At 38.8% G+C, this 18,353-nt stretch overlaps 1 protein-coding gene across 3 annotated transcripts in view; it reads left to right on the top strand.

Moving 5' to 3' along the window:
• BEND2 (BEN domain containing 2) overlaps positions 1–17,890 on the top strand; it is a 57,450-nt gene extending 39,560 nt beyond the window's left edge. For 2 of the 3 annotated variants that reach the window (XM_070067225.1, XM_070067227.1), the window contains exons 11-18: positions 756–878; positions 2,345–2,443; positions 4,339–4,482; positions 7,187–7,387; positions 7,573–7,694; positions 9,444–9,663; positions 12,625–12,828; positions 15,117–17,889. In XM_070067225.1, coding sequence (XP_069923326.1) covers positions 756–878; positions 2,345–2,443; positions 4,339–4,482; positions 7,187–7,387; positions 7,573–7,694; positions 9,444–9,663; positions 12,625–12,828; positions 15,117–15,292 — 1,289 coding nt within the window. In that variant the 3' untranslated portion in view covers positions 15,293–17,889. Of the gene's footprint in view, positions 1–755; positions 879–2,344; positions 2,444–4,338; positions 4,483–7,186; positions 7,388–7,572; positions 7,695–9,443; positions 9,664–12,624; positions 12,829–15,116 lie in introns of all 3 variants that reach the window. The other variant, XM_070067226.1, reaches the window with a different exon arrangement.
• The last annotated feature ends 463 nt before the right edge of the window (positions 17,891–18,353 follow it).

Below are 18,353 nucleotides of genomic sequence, written 5' to 3'. Positions count from 1 at the left end.
TGAGCTATCTTCTACTGCTTTCCCAGGCCATAGCAGAGAGCTGGATTGGAAGTGGAGCAGCTGCGTCTCAAACCATCACCCATATGGGATGCCAGTGCTTCAGGCCAGGGTGTTAACCTGCTGCGTCACAGTGCCGGCTCCCTCATTGTGGTTTTGGCTTACATTTCCCTGATGGCTAGTGATGTTGACCATTCTTTAAAAAATATATTTCTTGGCCATTTTTATTTCTTCTTTTGAGAACTATCTATTGAGGTCCTGTACCCATTTCTTAACTGAGTTGGTTGATTTGTTGTTGTTGTTGAGTCTTTTGAGTTGCTGACTTATTCTGGATGTTAAACCTTTGTCAGATAAATGGCTTGCAAATATTTTTTCCCATTCTGTTTGATGTCTCTGCATTCTGTTGGTTGTTTCTCTTAATATGCAAAAGCTTCTGAGTTTGATGTAATCTCATTTCTCTAGTTTAGCTTTTGTTGACTGAGCTTTTAGAGTCTTATCTAAAAAGTCATCAGCTGTACCAATGTCTTGGTATAGCTTGGAGTGTTTCTCCTACATTTTCTTCCAGCAGTTTCATTGTCTCAGGTCTTAAATATAGATCTTTGATCCATCTTGAATTGATTTCTGTATACGGTGAGAGGTAGGAATCTAATTTCATTCTTCTACATATATGTATGTCCAGTTTTCCAGCACCATTTACTGAATAGACTATCCTTTCTGGAGTGTCTTCTTAAAGCATTTAAAAAATGTTTTCCTTACAGACATGTGGACCAAAGGAAGAACCGGCGTGAAAAAGAGCTCTGGGATGGCAGACTGTCCGTCTTCAGTGGAAAATAATAGTGATAACGATACTCATTCATTTTTGTATATGCCTGCGTGTTTTGGTGAGATCGAAATGATACATATACAAATAGCATTTTAAATCTATGTTTGTTAGTTCCCTTAGTGCAAACTAGTGGTGACTTTTCCTAAGTAAAAATTAATGAAAAACTAAAAGTTGTTTTGATAAACTCATAACTGTACAAAATTTCTCCAAAGAAAACATGTTGCAAAACTATATAACGTGTCAAAATCAGGATATTGACATAGATCCAATCCATACATATTATTGGGAGCTCCTCAGTTATACTTGTATTTGTGTGTTTACCATGTGTATGTGTATCCCATTTTGTGTAATTTCAGGACATGGCTTCCATCCCAATCAAATTACAGAACATTTCCATCACCACTAGGATCTCCACTTACTGCCCTTAAAAGCCATAGCCACCTTTTCCTTCTCAGTTGCCCTGGTCCAGCCCTTGGAAACCACTAATTCACTCCCCATCTTTATAATTTTGTCATTTTCTGAATTTTATGTAAATGAACTCCTATAGTAGACAGATCCCATTTGGGGTTGGCTTTTAAAAATCACCCAACACAATTCCCTGGAGACTCAACCAAGTTGCTGCATGTATCAGTAGTTCCTCCTGTTTTATTGTTGAGTACCATCCCATGGTATGGATATGTTAGGTTTGCTTATCTTTTAGCTCATTGAAGGACATCTAGGTTGTTTCCTATTTTTAGCTACTAGAAGTAAAGGTCCTGTGAACACTTGTGTACAGGTTTTTGTCTTCATTTCTCTGAGACACTGCCCAGAGTGCAGTTGTTGAGTCTTTGGCAATTGTATGTTGAGCTTTCTGAAAGCTGCCAAGCTATTTCCGGAGTGGCTGTTTGATTTTCCATTCTTACCAGCAATGTATGAGTGACCTAGTTTCTCCACAAGCATATTTCTGCCTTTCTGTCATTCTTTCTTTCTTCCTGGTGCTATAAGATTCCTTCCTTCATTCATACCCTTTCAGTTTGAAGATCTTCCTTCAGCCATTCTTTTTTTTTTTTTTTTTTTTTTGAGATTTACATAGATTTATTAGAGTCAAAGTCCTCCAGCCAAAGCAGCCTGCAGGGGGGCTTCTAAGAGAGGAAAACCCAAAGAGACTGGAGGCAGTGGGATTTTTAAAGTACAATTTTGAGGAAAAAAAACTTGACAATCAGATTGGCAGTTACCAGGCAGGGACAAAAAACCATCATCTGAAGTGGAGCAGTCGGTACGCCAACCGGCACCTATATGGGATGCCGGTGCTGCAGGCCAGGGCTTTAATCTGCTGCACCACAGCATTGGCCCCCCATCCTTTAGCCATTCTTTAAGGATAAATCAGCCAATGACAACTGTTTCTAAAAGTTTTCCTTTGTCTGAGAATGCTTCTATTTCTCCTTCATTCTTGAAGGATAGTTTTGCCTGATAGAAGGAACTTGGATATGATTTCTTGGCTTTCAACACTTGATAATGTTTAACATATTAAAATGTTCAAAACAGGACCCATGCCATCTGAGACAATGAATGACTCAAATCTAGTGGAAAATGATAGTAACCAAGATAATGATTCAACACCTGTCTCCAACAACTCGGATCATGGTGAGTTGGAATTATATATATTATAAGTAGCACTCTTTAATTTAGATTCTTCAACATTCTTAATATTAATTCTTTGTGATCACTTTTTAAAAAATTAAGCTTTTCATTTTGAGATATGTCAGAACCACATGCAGCTGTCCGAAATCGTGCAGAGAGTTCTTGTGTACCCTTTGCCTGGTTTTCCCCAATAGTAATATTTTGCCAAAATACAGTAAAATATCATAACCAGGATATGAACATCCATGCAGTCCACAGATTTATTCAAATATACTCAGCTCTCCGTGTGTGTGTGTGTGTGTGTGTGTGTATGTGTTATGACTGTATTTAGTTCTCTGCAATTTTATGACATTTTTTGGTTCACTGCAGTCATGATCCAGAATTGTCTTTTCACTTTCAGGAATCCCCTTGTTGCCTTTTCATAACCATACCTACCTGCTTCATGTTATTCCTTCACTGGCTTTATCTGCAACCCATTCAGCAGCAAGTGTGTGCTCCCTATTTATATTTTTGTCTTTGCAAGGGTGTTTTATATAGATTGACTCATATGGCACATAACTTTCCAGGATTGCCTTTTACCATTCAGAATAATCCCCTGGAGATTCATCCATGGTTTCTGTGTGTATCAGAAGACCCGTCTTTTTTATTACTGAGTAGTATTCCATGGTATGGATGTACCATGGTTTACTTATTCACCTGTTGAAGTACATGTGGATTGTGTGCTGTTTTGGGTTAGTCCAAGTGAGGCTGCTGTGAGCACTACTATGAAAATACGGATTTTTCATTTCTTAGTGATAAATGCCCAAGAGTGCAATTGCCTGTTGGGTGGTATGGTATGGTAATTGCATGTTTGGTTATGTTAGAAAAAACTATTAAACTGTTTCCAGAGTGGTTGTATCATTGTACATCCCCCTGCCCACCCCAGCAATGTAGGAATGTTTCAGTTTCTCTGCATACTTAACAGTATTTGTTGTTTTCACTAGTTTTTATTTTAGGCATTCTGATAGGTATATGGTAATGCAAGGGTACTTCAGAAAGTACATAGGAAATGGAGTAACAAGATGAATTTATTTTGATGCAAACATTTTTGAAATGCATACATACTTTTTCCCTAATACACATTTCCGTGAACTTTCTGAAGAGCCCATGTACACATGTGAATAACCATAGTTTGCTGGCATTAACTTTTTACCATTTGGAGTGGAGTGTTTAAAATTTTAATTCCACTTAGGTCTCTTTACCCTTCCTGCTTTTTAATCCATTGTTGTAGCTATCAGATTTTTTTCATTTTTATTGCAGTCATCCCATAAGGATTTAAGATGCCAATGATGCATATTTTTCTGTTCCTTCTTCCTTTTTGTTGCTGAGTAGTAGTCTATGGTATGAGTTAGCCGCAGTTTGCATCAGTGTTCACCTGTTGAAGGACATCTGGATTGTTTTCAGTTTCTGTCCATTACAAATAAAGCTACTAAGAGCACTCAGGTGCAGGTTTTTATGTCAACATGAACATTTATTTCTTCAGATAAATGCCCAAGAATAAAATTGTTGGTTTATGCAGTAATTGCAGGTTTAGCTTTGTTAAGAAACTGCCAAGCTGGGTTCCAGTGTGGCTGTTCCATTGCCCATGTCCCTGACAATGGATGAATGATCTAGTGTCTCTGTGCGCCTATCTCTGCTCTTTCTGTTCTCTCCTCCTTCCTGAAGCTCTGGAATGCCTAGTGTCTTTGGGACCTTGTTGCTTGCAACTCTTCCTTTAGCTATTCTTTAAGAGTAGGTCTGCTGGTGCCGAATACTTCTGTAATTTTTTTTTTTTGTCTAAGAGTGTGTTTATTTCCCCTTCACACATGAAGAAGCCTGGCTGGAAATAGAGATTGCAGTTGAGAGTTCTTTTCTTTCAGAAGTTTTACCTACAGAAATGACGGCAGAAGCAGAATCTAGCGCTGGAGATGGCGCTGACACAGTGAACGGCACAACTGGATTGGAGGAGTACAACAACCAATATTCTTCCTTTTTGTTGTCTATTTCTCCCACTGCCAGTTTTGGTGAGTTTGAAATGACACATATAACACATAACCCTATTTAACCTCTCTTTATCAACATTTTTGATGCAAACTAGTGGAAGCTGTTTGTTTCCTATCTTGAAGGCTGGTTTTAGGTGATGTTTTAAATACTATCTACTATCTGCCAAGTGCCACTTATTGCAAAGGCACTGTGCTAAGCAGCTGGCATGTATCTTCTTCACTTACTCTCATGAGATGACTCCATGATGCAGGTTCTCTAATGGCCCCATCCCTTAGCTCACAGAGTTGGTGAGTGACACTTGGGTCTCTCCATTCTGGGCCCCTCTAAATTTCAAGCTTTTGTTTCTCTCCGGTGTGCTGTACTGCCTGCCAAGTCACAGTACAAGCCAAGGAGACCCCAGGCTCTATGGCTTCTAAGGGCAAGCCTTTCAAATTAGTGTCTTTGTGTCTTGACTTCCAAGCAGCTAATCTCTTACTCATGACCTAGAGCAGAGGCCAGAAAACTTTATCATAACTGCTGACTCCTGCTGTTGTCACAAGAAGGCAGCCAGAGACCAGAGGCAGAAGGATTTGATGTGGCGTTGTGGGGGGCGGGAGGCCAGTGCAGGGATCCACCTGTGGACTGTGCTTTGCTGACTCCTGGCTGACAGCAGGGCTTTTGCCTTTAAATTATTTTGTTTCACAAGCTAGAAGAAACTTCAAAACTTGGGCTCTTTGTGTGGCAGTGGGCACTGTTGGTAGAAGTCTAAGTTGGTGCAGACATTCTGAAGGGTAGTTTATATAAAATCCATAAAAGGATTTATGTCAGTTGACTCAATAATCCCACTTGTACCTAAAGGTATCATAGAAAAATTCACTTTAAGACTTTGATATGAGAATGTCCTTTATAGAATCATGAATAGTTGGATGCAAACAAATGAGCAAGAATAGGGAATTAGTTATGTGATTTCTGATAGTTCTGCAGCAGGTAAGGCAGTGAAGTATAGTGGCTAGGAGGGTGGGCTTTTGAATCAGGCCTCCTGGGTTCAAATCCCAGCTCACTGTCTTAATGATATGGTGACTTCCAGCCACTTTCCTAACCTAAACATCAGCTTCTTCAGCTGTGAATGACAACAATTTTAGTACTTACTTTATAAAATTGTGAGGTTCAAATGGGACAATACATGTCAAGTTCTTAAGACAATGCCGAGAAAACAGTGTAACACAAATCCACCTGTCAGGAAAGTCATGACAGGGATATGAACTCAAAAAAAAAAAAAAAACATGGAGAATATAATGCTATAATGCTAACTAAAAAAGCAGGTCACACACTGTACCTAAAAGATGATTTCAGTGTTGGGTTTAAGAAAAGAAATAGAAAAAAGAATGGAAGACATTAGCAAAAGATTGATGGTTCAGAACAACCCCCTTATGAACAGCCATACTTAGATTTTAAAACTGGCTCTATAACTAGCAGTGTTGACCTTGTTCAAATAATAGCTTCTCTGGGCCTCAGTTTCTTCATCTGGTAAGTGGGAATAATGATAGTTATTAGGAAGATGAAACTGAGCTTATAGATGCAAAATATTTTTAACACAGTGCCAAATATATAGTAGCTACTCAATAAATGCTAGCTGCTTGAACATTTTATTTTTTAAGAGAAAGATTTATTTATGTGAAATTCAGAATTAGAAGGCGGGAAGAGAGAGAGAGAGAGAGAGAGAGAGAGAGAGAGAGAAAGAGTCAGTCTTCTATCTGCTTGTTCACTCCCCTGATGGCTACAATGGTCAAGGCTAAGCCTGGCCAAAGCCAGGAACCATGAGCTTCATCTGGATCTCCCATGTGGGTGGCAAGGGCCCTAACATTTGGGCCATCTTCTGCTACTTTTCCCAGGCCATTTACAAGGAGCTGGATAGGAAGTGGAGCAGCTGGGACCTGAACTGGTGCCTATATGGGATGCCAATGTCACAGGTGGAGGCTTTACCCATTATACTACAGTGCTGGCCCCTGAACATTTTCTTAATCATCCCCACCCCTGCTTTCCAAATTGTCATCCAAGAACCTATACTCACTGAGTAATGTAGCTCTGAATGTACTTGAAGAGTGCTAAAGGGTACAGTGGGAATTCAGAGGAACACATTTACATACATACCTGCAGCCTAAGAATTAAATTTCTTTGAGCCAGTGAGCAGATTAGCTCAAATATAACAAGTTCAAGAATAGCAAAGGGGCTGTTGCTGTGGTGTAGTGAGTTAAGCTGTGGCCTGCAGTGCCAGGATCTCATATGGGCACCAGTTCGAGTTTGGCTGCTCCACTTCCGATCCAGGTCCTTGCTAATGTGCCTGGGAAGACAGTGGAAGATGATCCAAGTGTTTGGGGCCATGCATCCAAATGAGAGAGCTGATGAAGCTCCTGGCTCATGGCTTTGGCCTGGCCTGGCCCCAGAGTGGCCATTTCGAGGTGAACCAGTGGATGGACGATCTCTGTCCTTCTCTCTCTCTGTAACTCTGCTTTTCAAGTACATAAATCTTAAAAAAAAAAAAAAACTAGCAGAAGTGAAGAATGACGACAGATAGGTAGACAGCATCAGAGACCTGTTTAAGGACAAGGAAGGAACAAACACAGAAAACAATTTACCCAAGTAGAAATTTGTGAATTTGAAATCAGACAGTTGAATTATCTTGGGCACTTTCATGGTACCCTAGCATGACAGTAACAAGGATTTTCTTTTTCTCTGTTTTTAAAGCATACCTTGGTGATCCCAAAAGAAATGTCAAGATGCTTAATATTCATTTGTCGGCTGCACAAAGGAAGTCCAACCCTAAGCAGGCAGCCCGCTACTTGGTTCGTAATTTGTTCCCCAAGGAAACCTTGATTGGCAGCTCAGTGAGTGCCAATTGCCGAGACCGCCCACGGCTTGATCCCAATAAAATGGCTGCGGTGAGAGGTATGTAAAGCTACTATGGGGGTCTATTTTTTTTTTTTTCATTTGATCGTATGATGAATGGCATTGGCAGTTAAAGAAATAATGATGGAGGCTATGTGAATCTTCAGGCTGTTCAGTTGTTCACCTGTTTGATCCTCATTTTAACTTTGTTCCTAATCTTTCTGAATACGTTCTGCTGTCTGCAGAGTTTCTGGCCACAGTTTTTCCCAACTATGATTTGAGTGAATTTGGAAAAGAGTGGAAAGCCTGTATTTCCAATGTTGCTTCTCTGATCCGCTATTTAAATTCTGAAGCCAAAAGAAGGCAGGTAAGTAACTTTTCATGGTATCTGCTGCTCAGGTCTGTGCTGTACACAACTCTGGAAGTGATAGCACGATGCCCAGATCTTTGGGGTGTGCTAAAGATCTCATTTGTGTGGTTTCCCAGGCAGGAGATGTCTTTTCCAAAGCATGCTGTTTATTTCACTTTTTGGTATTAATGCTCTATAAAACACCCTAAAGATAAATCAAATACAGTGTTAAAGTTAGTATATTTGAAACCAAAGGCTGTTCTAGAGAAAAGTTTGAGCTACAAAGATACTTGGCGAACCTCTCTCAGTATCTAACTGAGTAACACCAAAAGGAGCCGGCTGTGTTTGTTCTCCGGCTATTTCCATGGCAGCTGGGGACTGCACAGGAGAAAATGCACACCCTTCATTACTTGTTCACTTTTGGTGATAGCAGGACTGGTTGACAAAAATGCATGTCATAGAGCTAACTTAGGGCAGATACTTCATACTCTCTATAGTCCGATGGTAGCAGGCCCCTGGTTTCTCCCCATCTATCCTCAACTTGCATTAGAGATCCTCATTCATTCTCTTTCTCTTCCTTTTTACCATAAACAGGCTACTAGAGAGGATTGCCAGATCCGTTGTCTGCTCCTGATGGAGCCTTTAACTTCACAACAGTTCCTACTTTCCCCCAAGCTCTCTAAACACCCCATCTCATTCTCACCATGTCTAGTCACTCTTGTGTCTCTCCAGTAAGTTCATGAAAACTACTTGCCAAGAATATTTGTAGCTGAGCTTATGATTTCCTGGTAAACGGCTGGGTTTCAGTGATAACTCCAACACCATCTGTCTGAAACTGAATCTGCTTATTTTTAACATTCCGTTTTATAGTCCTCAAAAATTGCACCCTAAACAATTTGAATGTCAAATTAAGATGCTGCCTGGCAAATGGTAATTTGCATATTTGCTTAGGCGTCAAAAGAGAAACAGCATCTGCCAAGGGCCTGCTGTGTGTTTGAGGAGGAACAGGATAGGTCCTTGCCATTCAAAGTGGGTCTGCAGCCCAGCAGCAGCCATGGCAGCCCTCCACTGCTGGAAAGCTTAGGAGAAATGCAGAGTCTTGGGCTCCACACCAGACTCACTGAGGCACAGTTCACATTTTAGCAAAGACCCTAGGTTCCTTGCCCCAGTGATTTGAGTGCACGTTTAAGTTTGAAAAGCTGTGACCCTAGAGCTGGGCTTGTTAACCCGAGGCCCGTATTAGAATCATGTGAGACACTTAAAAAAAAGTTCCTGGTGCCTAAGCTCCCTGTTCCCACTGGAGGTTTGTTTCAGTCTGCTGAGGATGGGGCCCTGTACAGCTGTTTTTTAAGCAAAGATCCCTAGGGTAATTCAAACGTGCAGCCAGATTTGAAAGCCACCAGGAAAGGAAAACAAGCAAAACATTGAAAACAGAGCAAAAGGTGTCATCCTCCAGAAACTCATCTGTTCATTTACTCATGAAATATGTATCACACACTTATTTGTGGCAGTGAGTCTCATGGAGTTCATTAGACAAAGCTACCAAGTTCCTTGAGAGCCAGCAAGCCATGCCAGCCTGAGGAAGAATCCACTCCTCTATTTCTCTTCCCATGGCATTATGGTCCCAAATGTTCCTGTGGCCTCAGCCAACCTTAGCAGAGGCCATTAGCTTCTGTAGCAACCGAGGGGCCCTGGTAGGTGGGGGAGTATGTACCTCTTTTCTCACTATGGGACTTGGTTTATCGATGTGCTTCTTTGTTTCGACAGAACAATGGTGGTGGCTGTAAGCTGCCTGGTACACCAGCGTCTGCAGATTGGAATGCTGGAGGGGTCAGGGTGCCCAGTGAAGGCGGCTTTCAGTTTCCTCAGAGTTTGAATGTTCCAGAAACAAGAGAAACTGGGAATTCTGTGCCTAACAGGAATGGCATTCCTGAAGAAATGGGAAGCCTTTCCATTAATAATACAATCTACTCTACTGAAGTGCTGGGTGAGATGATTATTATTATTATTTTAGATTTATTTATTTGAAAGAGAGAGAGAGAAGGAGGGAGGTAGAGGGAGATTCACACACACACACACACACACACACACACACACACAGATTTTCCATCTCCTAGTTCATTCTCCAATGGCTGCAACAGCCCGGTTTGGGCCAGACCGAAGTGAGGAGCCAGGAATTCCATCCAGGTCTCCCACACGGATGCAGGGTCCGTCATCTGCTGCCTTCTCAGGCGAATTATCCAAGGAGCTGAATCATAAGTGGAGCAGCTGGGACTTGAACCAGCACTCCACTATGGGATGCTGGTGTTGCAATTGGCAGCTTAACCCGCTGGGCCATAATGCTGGCCCCTGGGTGAATTTAAAAAATGAGTTCTAGGGTGGGCATTTGGCCTATTGAGCTGCTGGTTAAGACACATCTTGGAGTACCTGGATTTGATCCCCAGCTCCCTGCTGATGCAGACCCTGGGAGGCAGCAGGTGATAGCTCAAGTAGGTGGGTTCCTCCCATCCATGTGGGAGACCCAGATTGGGTTCTTAGCTCCCAGGGTGGTCCCAGCCCTGACCTGGCTGCTACAGGAATGTGGGGGAGTGACCAGTGTATGGGAGCCTTTCTCTGTTTTTCTACCTCTCAAATTAAAAAAAAAAAAGATTTTAAATCAAATAAATAAATAAAAATAAATTGTCTTGCTGCTAAATGTTGAATCTGGGTGATGCGCTTATGGGGTTCATTGTACTGTTCTCCCTACTTTTATGTATGATTGGCCTTGTGTATTCACAGTGTTGCATCTTCAGATTCACCAACTGCAAATTGAAACTATTTGGCAAAAAATTATAAAGAGCAATAAGACAAAAAAATGTCATGTTTACATTGTATTAGGTAATGTACGTAATACAGAAATGGTTTAAAGTATAGAGAAGGATGGATAAATATTATATGCAAATACTGTACCATTTTATATATGAAACTTGACCATTCATGCATTTTGCTATATATAAGGGGCCTGGAATCAATCCCCTGAGGATACCAAAGGCTGACTGTATGTTTGAAAAATTTCACAAGAAATCAAAACAATTTACCCTCTTATATTAGCGAGTTAACGGAATCTAGATGCTTAGGTCTGAGGCGGATGGTTTTTGGCGTTCAGCTGAATCCGTTATTTTCCCTGCAGAAACTATCTCCTTGCCAATTCAGCTGAGCAGTGTGAGCTCTGCCAGTGAAGGGGAAGGAGCCAGAGGTTTTTGTTCTGTGTGCCCGGCCCACCGCACATGCTAAGGCCTTTGGCAGGAATCCATGAATGCCATTCCTCAGAATGGTGGCCCCTGCTGCTGGCTGTCTAGCAAAGGTGCATCTATCTGACTGTCCTTAAAGTGGCACCTGTGGTAGCAAAACTTAATTCTGTCTCCACAGTCCTAAGTAGAGTATTACCTGGAATTCTGTTCAAACTGAATTGTTGAAATGATATATCTTTATAATATATTTTTTATATTATAAAAGTAACCTAACTACCATATCTGTTAAGGTTGTAATGAAACAACAAAAATCACTGGACAAATAGCTCCTGTATTTAAAGAAGCATCGAAGAAACCCAGCCTCAGGCGGGCAGGAGCCACAGCACCCCAGGCTATGGGGAAAAAAATAGATCTTGTGTGTGGAACTTGGGTCACAAGGTCTCCATCCTGACTTGGTTGCTAGGTGCTCTGGGAGCCAGGCAGCCACCAGTTTGTGTGTAGTTGTTAACACTCTCTCATTTTAAAAATTGGAAAAATATTTCAAAGGGGGCAAAAGCTCCTACAATCAAGATACCTTCAAAAACTGTTGTGGCCCTTTTCATTTCCTTAAGGTTTTTTTTTCCCCTTATGAATGTTTTGAAATGTGGTCACCATATAATTACTCATCTTGTCAATATTATAATATGTGTTTGTTTTTCCTCAAGAATCTACAAGCTTCATGATCATTGATATAAATAGGTTTATAACATTCTAGTGAGTTACTTACTATACCCTGATTTATTTAACTCATCTTTGGTTTTTGTTGTTGCTTTGGTTGTTTTGTTTGAAGTTTTTTTTTTTTTTAAGAGGATTATAAATCACATTGGGAAAAATTCACTTCATTTGGATAACTTTTTCCATATTTTGGATTTTTTTTATATTAGGTTCTCAGAAATTGAATGACCAGGTTAGGGTATTAATCTTTTTTCTGACCTTTGATAAATAGCAAGGTTAATCTCCCAGAGTCAAGTCTTTGGACCCATTGAGTGAGTTCCTAATAATTTAATCTCTCTTGCTTAAATGTGGAATCTGTCAAAAAAAAATAATAGTTTTCAAATATGGTCAATTTGGATTAGTGTGGGCCAAAGAGAGATGATGTAGATTCAGTTGTATTGTAGGGTTGAGAAATGAAATCAAACTTAAAATTATTAATTTTTAATTCAAATAATATACCTAAAATATGATATCTAGGGCAAATCAGCAGTCTGTTGCCTTTTAAATGGGTTTAATACTAAACAGAAAACCTACATTTAACAATTGTAAATGCATTGTTTCAGTAAGAGTCATGGTGCTTATGTGTGAAAAAGCCCTTCTTATAAGTAGGGAAATAATGCATTAAAATTGCTTAGAACTTGCTACTAAATGTAATTTTAAAACTTAATGTACACCAAGAGGTAGCAGAATACTGAGTCTTCCTCTTGAATGATGGGAGTATATGTAATCACAGTAGCAGTATTTTCTGCCTCATTTCTCATGCTGTCTCAATCCACTAAAAATTTGAGCCTTCAATTCTTTTAACCTGAAATTTAAATTTTAATTTATATTTTATTTAATTTAATGAAACATTTTAAGTTTTCAGCCTAAAAATTTGGAAAAATTTACCTTTCTGTTACAGTCTTTAAAAAAATACCACCTAACATCTGCCATGAAAATTAACATCTTTCTCTTTGCTCTTCTAGAATATTTTGGAAATCCAAATAGAAATATACATGTACCGTCTTCGTTAATCCATGCAGCAAAATCCAAGGCTCGCCCAGAGCAGTCGGCCAGATTCCTCATTCGCCACCTGTTCCCAGAGGAAATCTTGGTCAGAAGTAACGTCTATGGAAGTATTACGCAAGGCATCTATGCCCTTGACCCTAATAGGATTAATGCTCTCCGAGGTTTGTTCTCCATAGAGTATGTCAGAATAAATAAGAGGCCAACTGTGTTAGAGAAGAAAGGCAGGGAGAAGAATTCATTCGGTTTGTGTATTTTTTGAGGAGAGTCCCTTATCACAGTATAACAAGTAGCAGGTCCATGAATTGTACTTCTCTTTGCATTTGGATTCTTAGGGCTAATTGCTCTGTCTTGAATGGCTTTACTAGAACGGGAAGGGCATTGTTAACGGTGGCTCTGTGCTATGGCCTGCCATGGGTATGGAAACTCAGTCACCTTCACTGAAGCTTTCTTAATTCACACAAGTTTGAACAGCATTACAGCAGGTTACTTTGCTAGACTTTTCCTTGTGCACATTAGCATAGTGTAGTTTCTGTGATGTATATAAATGAAGTGTTGAAGCGCCCAGAAACAGTTCGGTGAAGCCTTACATTTGGACAAAGGAGGAAGCAGAATTTCTTACTTATATCACAGGTGCCCAGCAAACATGTAGCTCTGACTTCCAGCCTGATTGCAGTTAGTTCCTCTTTGGTTCTTCTCTTCACATCACACACTTTCATATCCAGCACATTGGAACAGCAGTGGGGCATCAGACGAAACTAAAGAAACCTGGTTTACAGCTCCTTTTGTAACCATTTGCCCTATCTTAACCCAGGTACTGTCAAACTTTGTTTCCTACTGCAACCCATAAGTAAGAAATACATCTCACTTTGTGACACAGCACATGTGTGTGATTTTTATACAAGCTAGGGAAAGTTGCATCCCAGTGTTTTCTACTCTATGATATTCCTTTTAAAATTGCTGCTGTCAGTGATTTCACCTTGTAGTCCGTCATTAATCACAACTTAGAATTTGAACATCTCTGAGCAAACCAGCCAGGCAAAACACTCACACTCAATTCCTCTTACCTGATGGTACGAAGTTTATAGTCAGTTTGGAAAGGAATGTGTTTCTAGAAGAAGTAATGTCTTTCTAATTGAAGTTTTTTAATGTGAGGCAAAAAGGTGACTTTTATAATAAGTTCTTTAATATCTGAAGTAGATCAATTCCTTAAAATTGGTGAAAAATATTTTTCTACATATTTAATACTCTATTTATTTATTGAATCATTTTAAAATCAAGATGACATCTTTTGCAGTAAAAAACAGTCAGCATATTTTAACAAACTTCCTGTAAGACCCGAAGTTCGATTGCTTTGGAGAAGGGCAGTTGGGAGAGTTATTTCAGCAGAAAGAAAAGAGCAGTCATTGTTTTCCCAAGAGACAGAGCCAGGCCCAAGGAGTAGAAGCTGACAGGAAAGCATATTTATTTCACTTTAATATAAGGATAAAGTGAACTTGGGGAGCTGGAAGAGTCAGACCAAAGGCTGGGAAAGCAGGCTGAGAGGAGATAGCTGCACTAGTGGGACATCTAGGTTGATGGCCTCTAACGTAACTTCAGTGACTGGATCACTTCATTACAATCTATTGCAATAGAATACAGCAATGTGGCAAATGCCCATCTGCATATTACCAGTATAGGCACTTAGCCTTTTGTGTTCCAGGTTTTTTTTTTTTTAAAGAGTAAAGCACTACTGCTATAATTACAGTTCCAGCCCATCATCCCTTTCCCTGCTCCTCCTGCTAGAAGTAATTCTAGTCCAGGATATATCATTCCTGTGTATATTTGGTGTTTTTGTTACTTCTGCTAGTAGATCCATAAATAACATGTGATACTGTTCTTTAGTGGTTTTAATGGACATAAATGGGAGTTTAGCCTTTTGTACTTTTTTTATCACTCAACATTATGTTTTTGAGACATGTTCATATGTTTTAACACTGACTGGTATCCCATTGAACAAAGAAACCAATCTATTCTTCTATATTAATATCATTTCTTATCCTAAGATTTTGTTATTTGGGGGAACTCTTCTGAAAATTGGTGGTCAAAAGTTACCAAGACTAGTAGCCAAAGGTGTTGATTCCGTATAGGGAACTATGGGGGGACTTCAAAAAGTCAATGGGAAATGGAATTTAAAAGGATGAGTTTATTTTGGTGCAAATTTTTGAAATCCATGCATAGTTTTCCACAATATACCTTTTCCATTGGTGTTTTGAGGACCCTTCAGATACATTCTTTGGGTTTAAAAGATTTGTATTTGTTCAGCTCATTTAATAATGGGTACAGTCCATGAGTTTTAGTTAATTAAAGTCTTAATGACCCTTTTACAGACAGAGAATTAAGGTTGAGTACATTCATTTCTCTGAGAATTCACTTCTAAGTAATTGTGATGTTTTGGGATTTTTACCACCAGAATTTCTCCAAGATGCCTACCCAGGTTTCAATCTGTTGGAAAATGAGTATCATTGGAAGCTGTGTGTGGCAGCCATCAACAGCTATATCCGTGTCCTTCGCCATGACCTCAAGAGGTTCCCAAATAAATCCTACCAGCTTCCAGGATGGGGGCCAAGAGATCCCAGCTGTAACTGAGTGAAGCCCTTGAATGTCAACCAGCCCATTTCTTGTTTGTTAACATTTATAGTGTTCTGTAAGTTTCTCAAGTTAAAATCCCAAAGTTAGCCTCTTATGGCAGAGTAGTTTCACACTGATACCTGGAGAAATGGCAAAATTCCTTTTCTGCCCAAAAGGGAGGCACAGTTGTGGTCGGAATATGTGTAATGTGTCATCTCCAGGGCAAGGTGACAGGTAGTGGGCAGCATACTGATAAAAGCCCGTGACTGAGGGAACAGTGTGAAACTGCCAGCAGTGGTTTTCATTGCTGTTGGAGTGTAGGCTGAGAAAAGTGTGCTAAGCACTCAGGCAGCATGTGAGCATTTGTGAAGTGCATGCAAGTAAGCAGGCAGAGAGCTGTAGTTACAGAGGCAACCCATAAAGCAAAGTGGCTTGCATGGAGTATATCCCGAGTGTTTGCCAAGTGAATCTAGCTACAGAGCTCTAGATCTCAACTCACCCGCTTTCAAAGGGAGAGAGGGTTTCCACAGGGCCAAAACCTGTCTACCTCCTTTGTAGGGTCTACATCACCATGCTCAATCTAAGCTGTCGAGAGAGGATACCTGTGTCCTTTTGATTTATTCCTACAAGAACAGCATTCTTTTTCTTACCTCATGATAACATTACTCAGGGTACGTGAATACAGATATGGTTTTGGTGCCATTGAAGTAATATAAACTTAAGAATACATTACTATGAATAGAAAAAATCTGACCAAATTCAGACATTAACATTATTTGTGGTTTCTGAAATGTCTGAGTGAAGGTTTTAATGTATTTGCATTTTTGATAGATTGAACTAGTTGAAATACTTAAACATTTGAATCTTAGAAAGTTTAAATAAAAAACATGATCTGAACTTCAATTGTAAAAAAGTAGCCTTAAAGGGTGTTGGCAGAATGATTAGGTAATTAAGAAAAAACAGTTTCATTTTGTTCATGAATAGGATTTTCTTTTTGACCAAGGTTTTGCATGTCTTTTTAGCCATGTGAAATATTGTTAAAATTTCATTGTCTGAAATTTTGTATTTAGGACACACTTTGTCAGTTGTAATATCATCTTTCAGCTTTCAACCCAGCAAACAGTCCTCAGTTACATTTGCTTTGCAGCATTCTTAGTTATTGTTCAGAAAGTAAATCTGCTCCTTGCAAGTGTACAGCCCTTAGTTGTGGCCATTTGCTTGTGAGCCATGGCTATCTTAGTTAAGTGGTATTAACATCAGAGGTCTTATAGTAGAGCAAGAAATTTAAAAGGAAGTAATGGCAGTCCGTCAAAAAATATAATTTGTGTGAAAATTGGCAAGTTATTTTTTCCATGACTTGAAATAGTTTAAGCTACTTTCATGGGACCAATTTGTAAAATGGACACATATTTTCATATGTGATTATATCTTTTAAAAGTTAAATTCAGCTTTTAGAGTATTTTAGTGGCATATGAGTCTATACTCACATAGTTTTGTAGAAGAAAAGTTATAAAATGTAAAGATTCTTCTATAGGTAACATGCCATAGTAGTTGCCTTTATGGTATTATTTCTGAATAACATCTGGTCTTAAAAAGTAGATAATTCAAAAAATCTTCCATAGAGAGAATAAAAAGGTTTTGACCAGAGTTATTTAGATGAATTCATTTAGGATAATCTTTGGCTTCACCACTCAGGTTCACAGGTAATTTTTTTGCAAACTGATAATAGAACCAAAACAGCACATTGTACCTCAAAATATATACAATCATTATTCACCAACCAAAAATTTATAAAATAATATTATCTCCTAGGCAGAAATAAATTTCACATTGTATATTCAGATTTCAAGTTTGATTCAAATTATATAGGATTTGAAATATTCTCTGGACTAATAACCAGTCTACAAAAACAAAACATATATTTACAAAAGTTTTCCAAGACTTATCTGGTTAACATTATTATGTTGGTTGCTTATATGAGGGACTTCAAAAAGTACATGGAAAATGGAATTAAAAGATAAGTTTATTTTGATACAAAAATTTTTGAAATTATGAAGTTTTTTCACAAACTTCCTGAAGATCCTTTGTGTGAGTAGTTTACAGCAGCCCTGTCCAGTGGAACTTTCCACAATGAGAGAAATGTAAATAAGCACAGAAAAGAAGTTTGCACTGTTCCCTGTGGTCCGTACTAGGCACACGTGGCCACTGAGCACCTGAACTGTGGCTAATTAGGCAGAGGAGCAAAGCTTGAAATTTGATCGCTAAACTTTTACTTAATTAAAATTCGAAGATAAATAATCACAGGTGGATAATGGCTATGTTAGATGACCCAGTTTAGAATTCACTTTATTTTTTTAAAAGTATTGAAGATGGTTCCCATGGTTTGGATCATAATGTATATCACTTCTTTAAAATCACATTTGATTAGGCAAAGTAAATTTTGTTGGGATGTGTTTCATGTTTTATTTTAAACTAAATTGAACCTTTTCTTTATTCAGAATCTCTCAATTTAATTGTTATTGTATTAGTCCAATGTTAAACATTTTAAATGCTTGTCCATAAGACTTGTTTTTGCTGAAAACATTTATCTTTAATATTGTTATTTTCCAAATAAATGTGATCAATAAACACTTAAAAATATTCTTGATAAGATGCGTGGTTTGTTTCTTTTAATGAACTCGTACAACTTTTACTAATGTTATCTACAGTATTTTATATTAATGGTAATGCATTTTTGGCCAGTTTCAAAAATGTGGCAAAGCTAGAATGTTTGCTTGCTTCTTTGATAAGCAAAACAATAGTTTAACTGGTAACAATAACCAATGGCTGTGGTGGATGCAATTATAAGGATATTGAAAACTCTGGAAGTGCTTTGTCCTTCCTGGGTAAAATATAAGTGTTATTAAAGGATAATGCCATTTTTATGTTTTAATAGTCACTTCAGTATATATATCCTGTATATATATACTGTTTATATATATATACAGCATATATTATATATATATATGCTCTTACTGTGCACTGAGCGCTTTATTTCATTCATGCATTTATTCATTCAGTGTGTGCCCGTGGAACGTTC

Source organism: Oryctolagus cuniculus, chromosome X (genome assembly GCF_964237555.1).
Source record: "Oryctolagus cuniculus chromosome X, mOryCun1.1, whole genome shotgun sequence".
NCBI lineage: Eukaryota > Metazoa > Chordata > Mammalia > Lagomorpha > Leporidae > Oryctolagus > Oryctolagus cuniculus.
The sequence above is the reverse complement of the archived record's forward strand: the minus strand, read 5'-3'. Positions and strand labels throughout refer to the sequence as shown.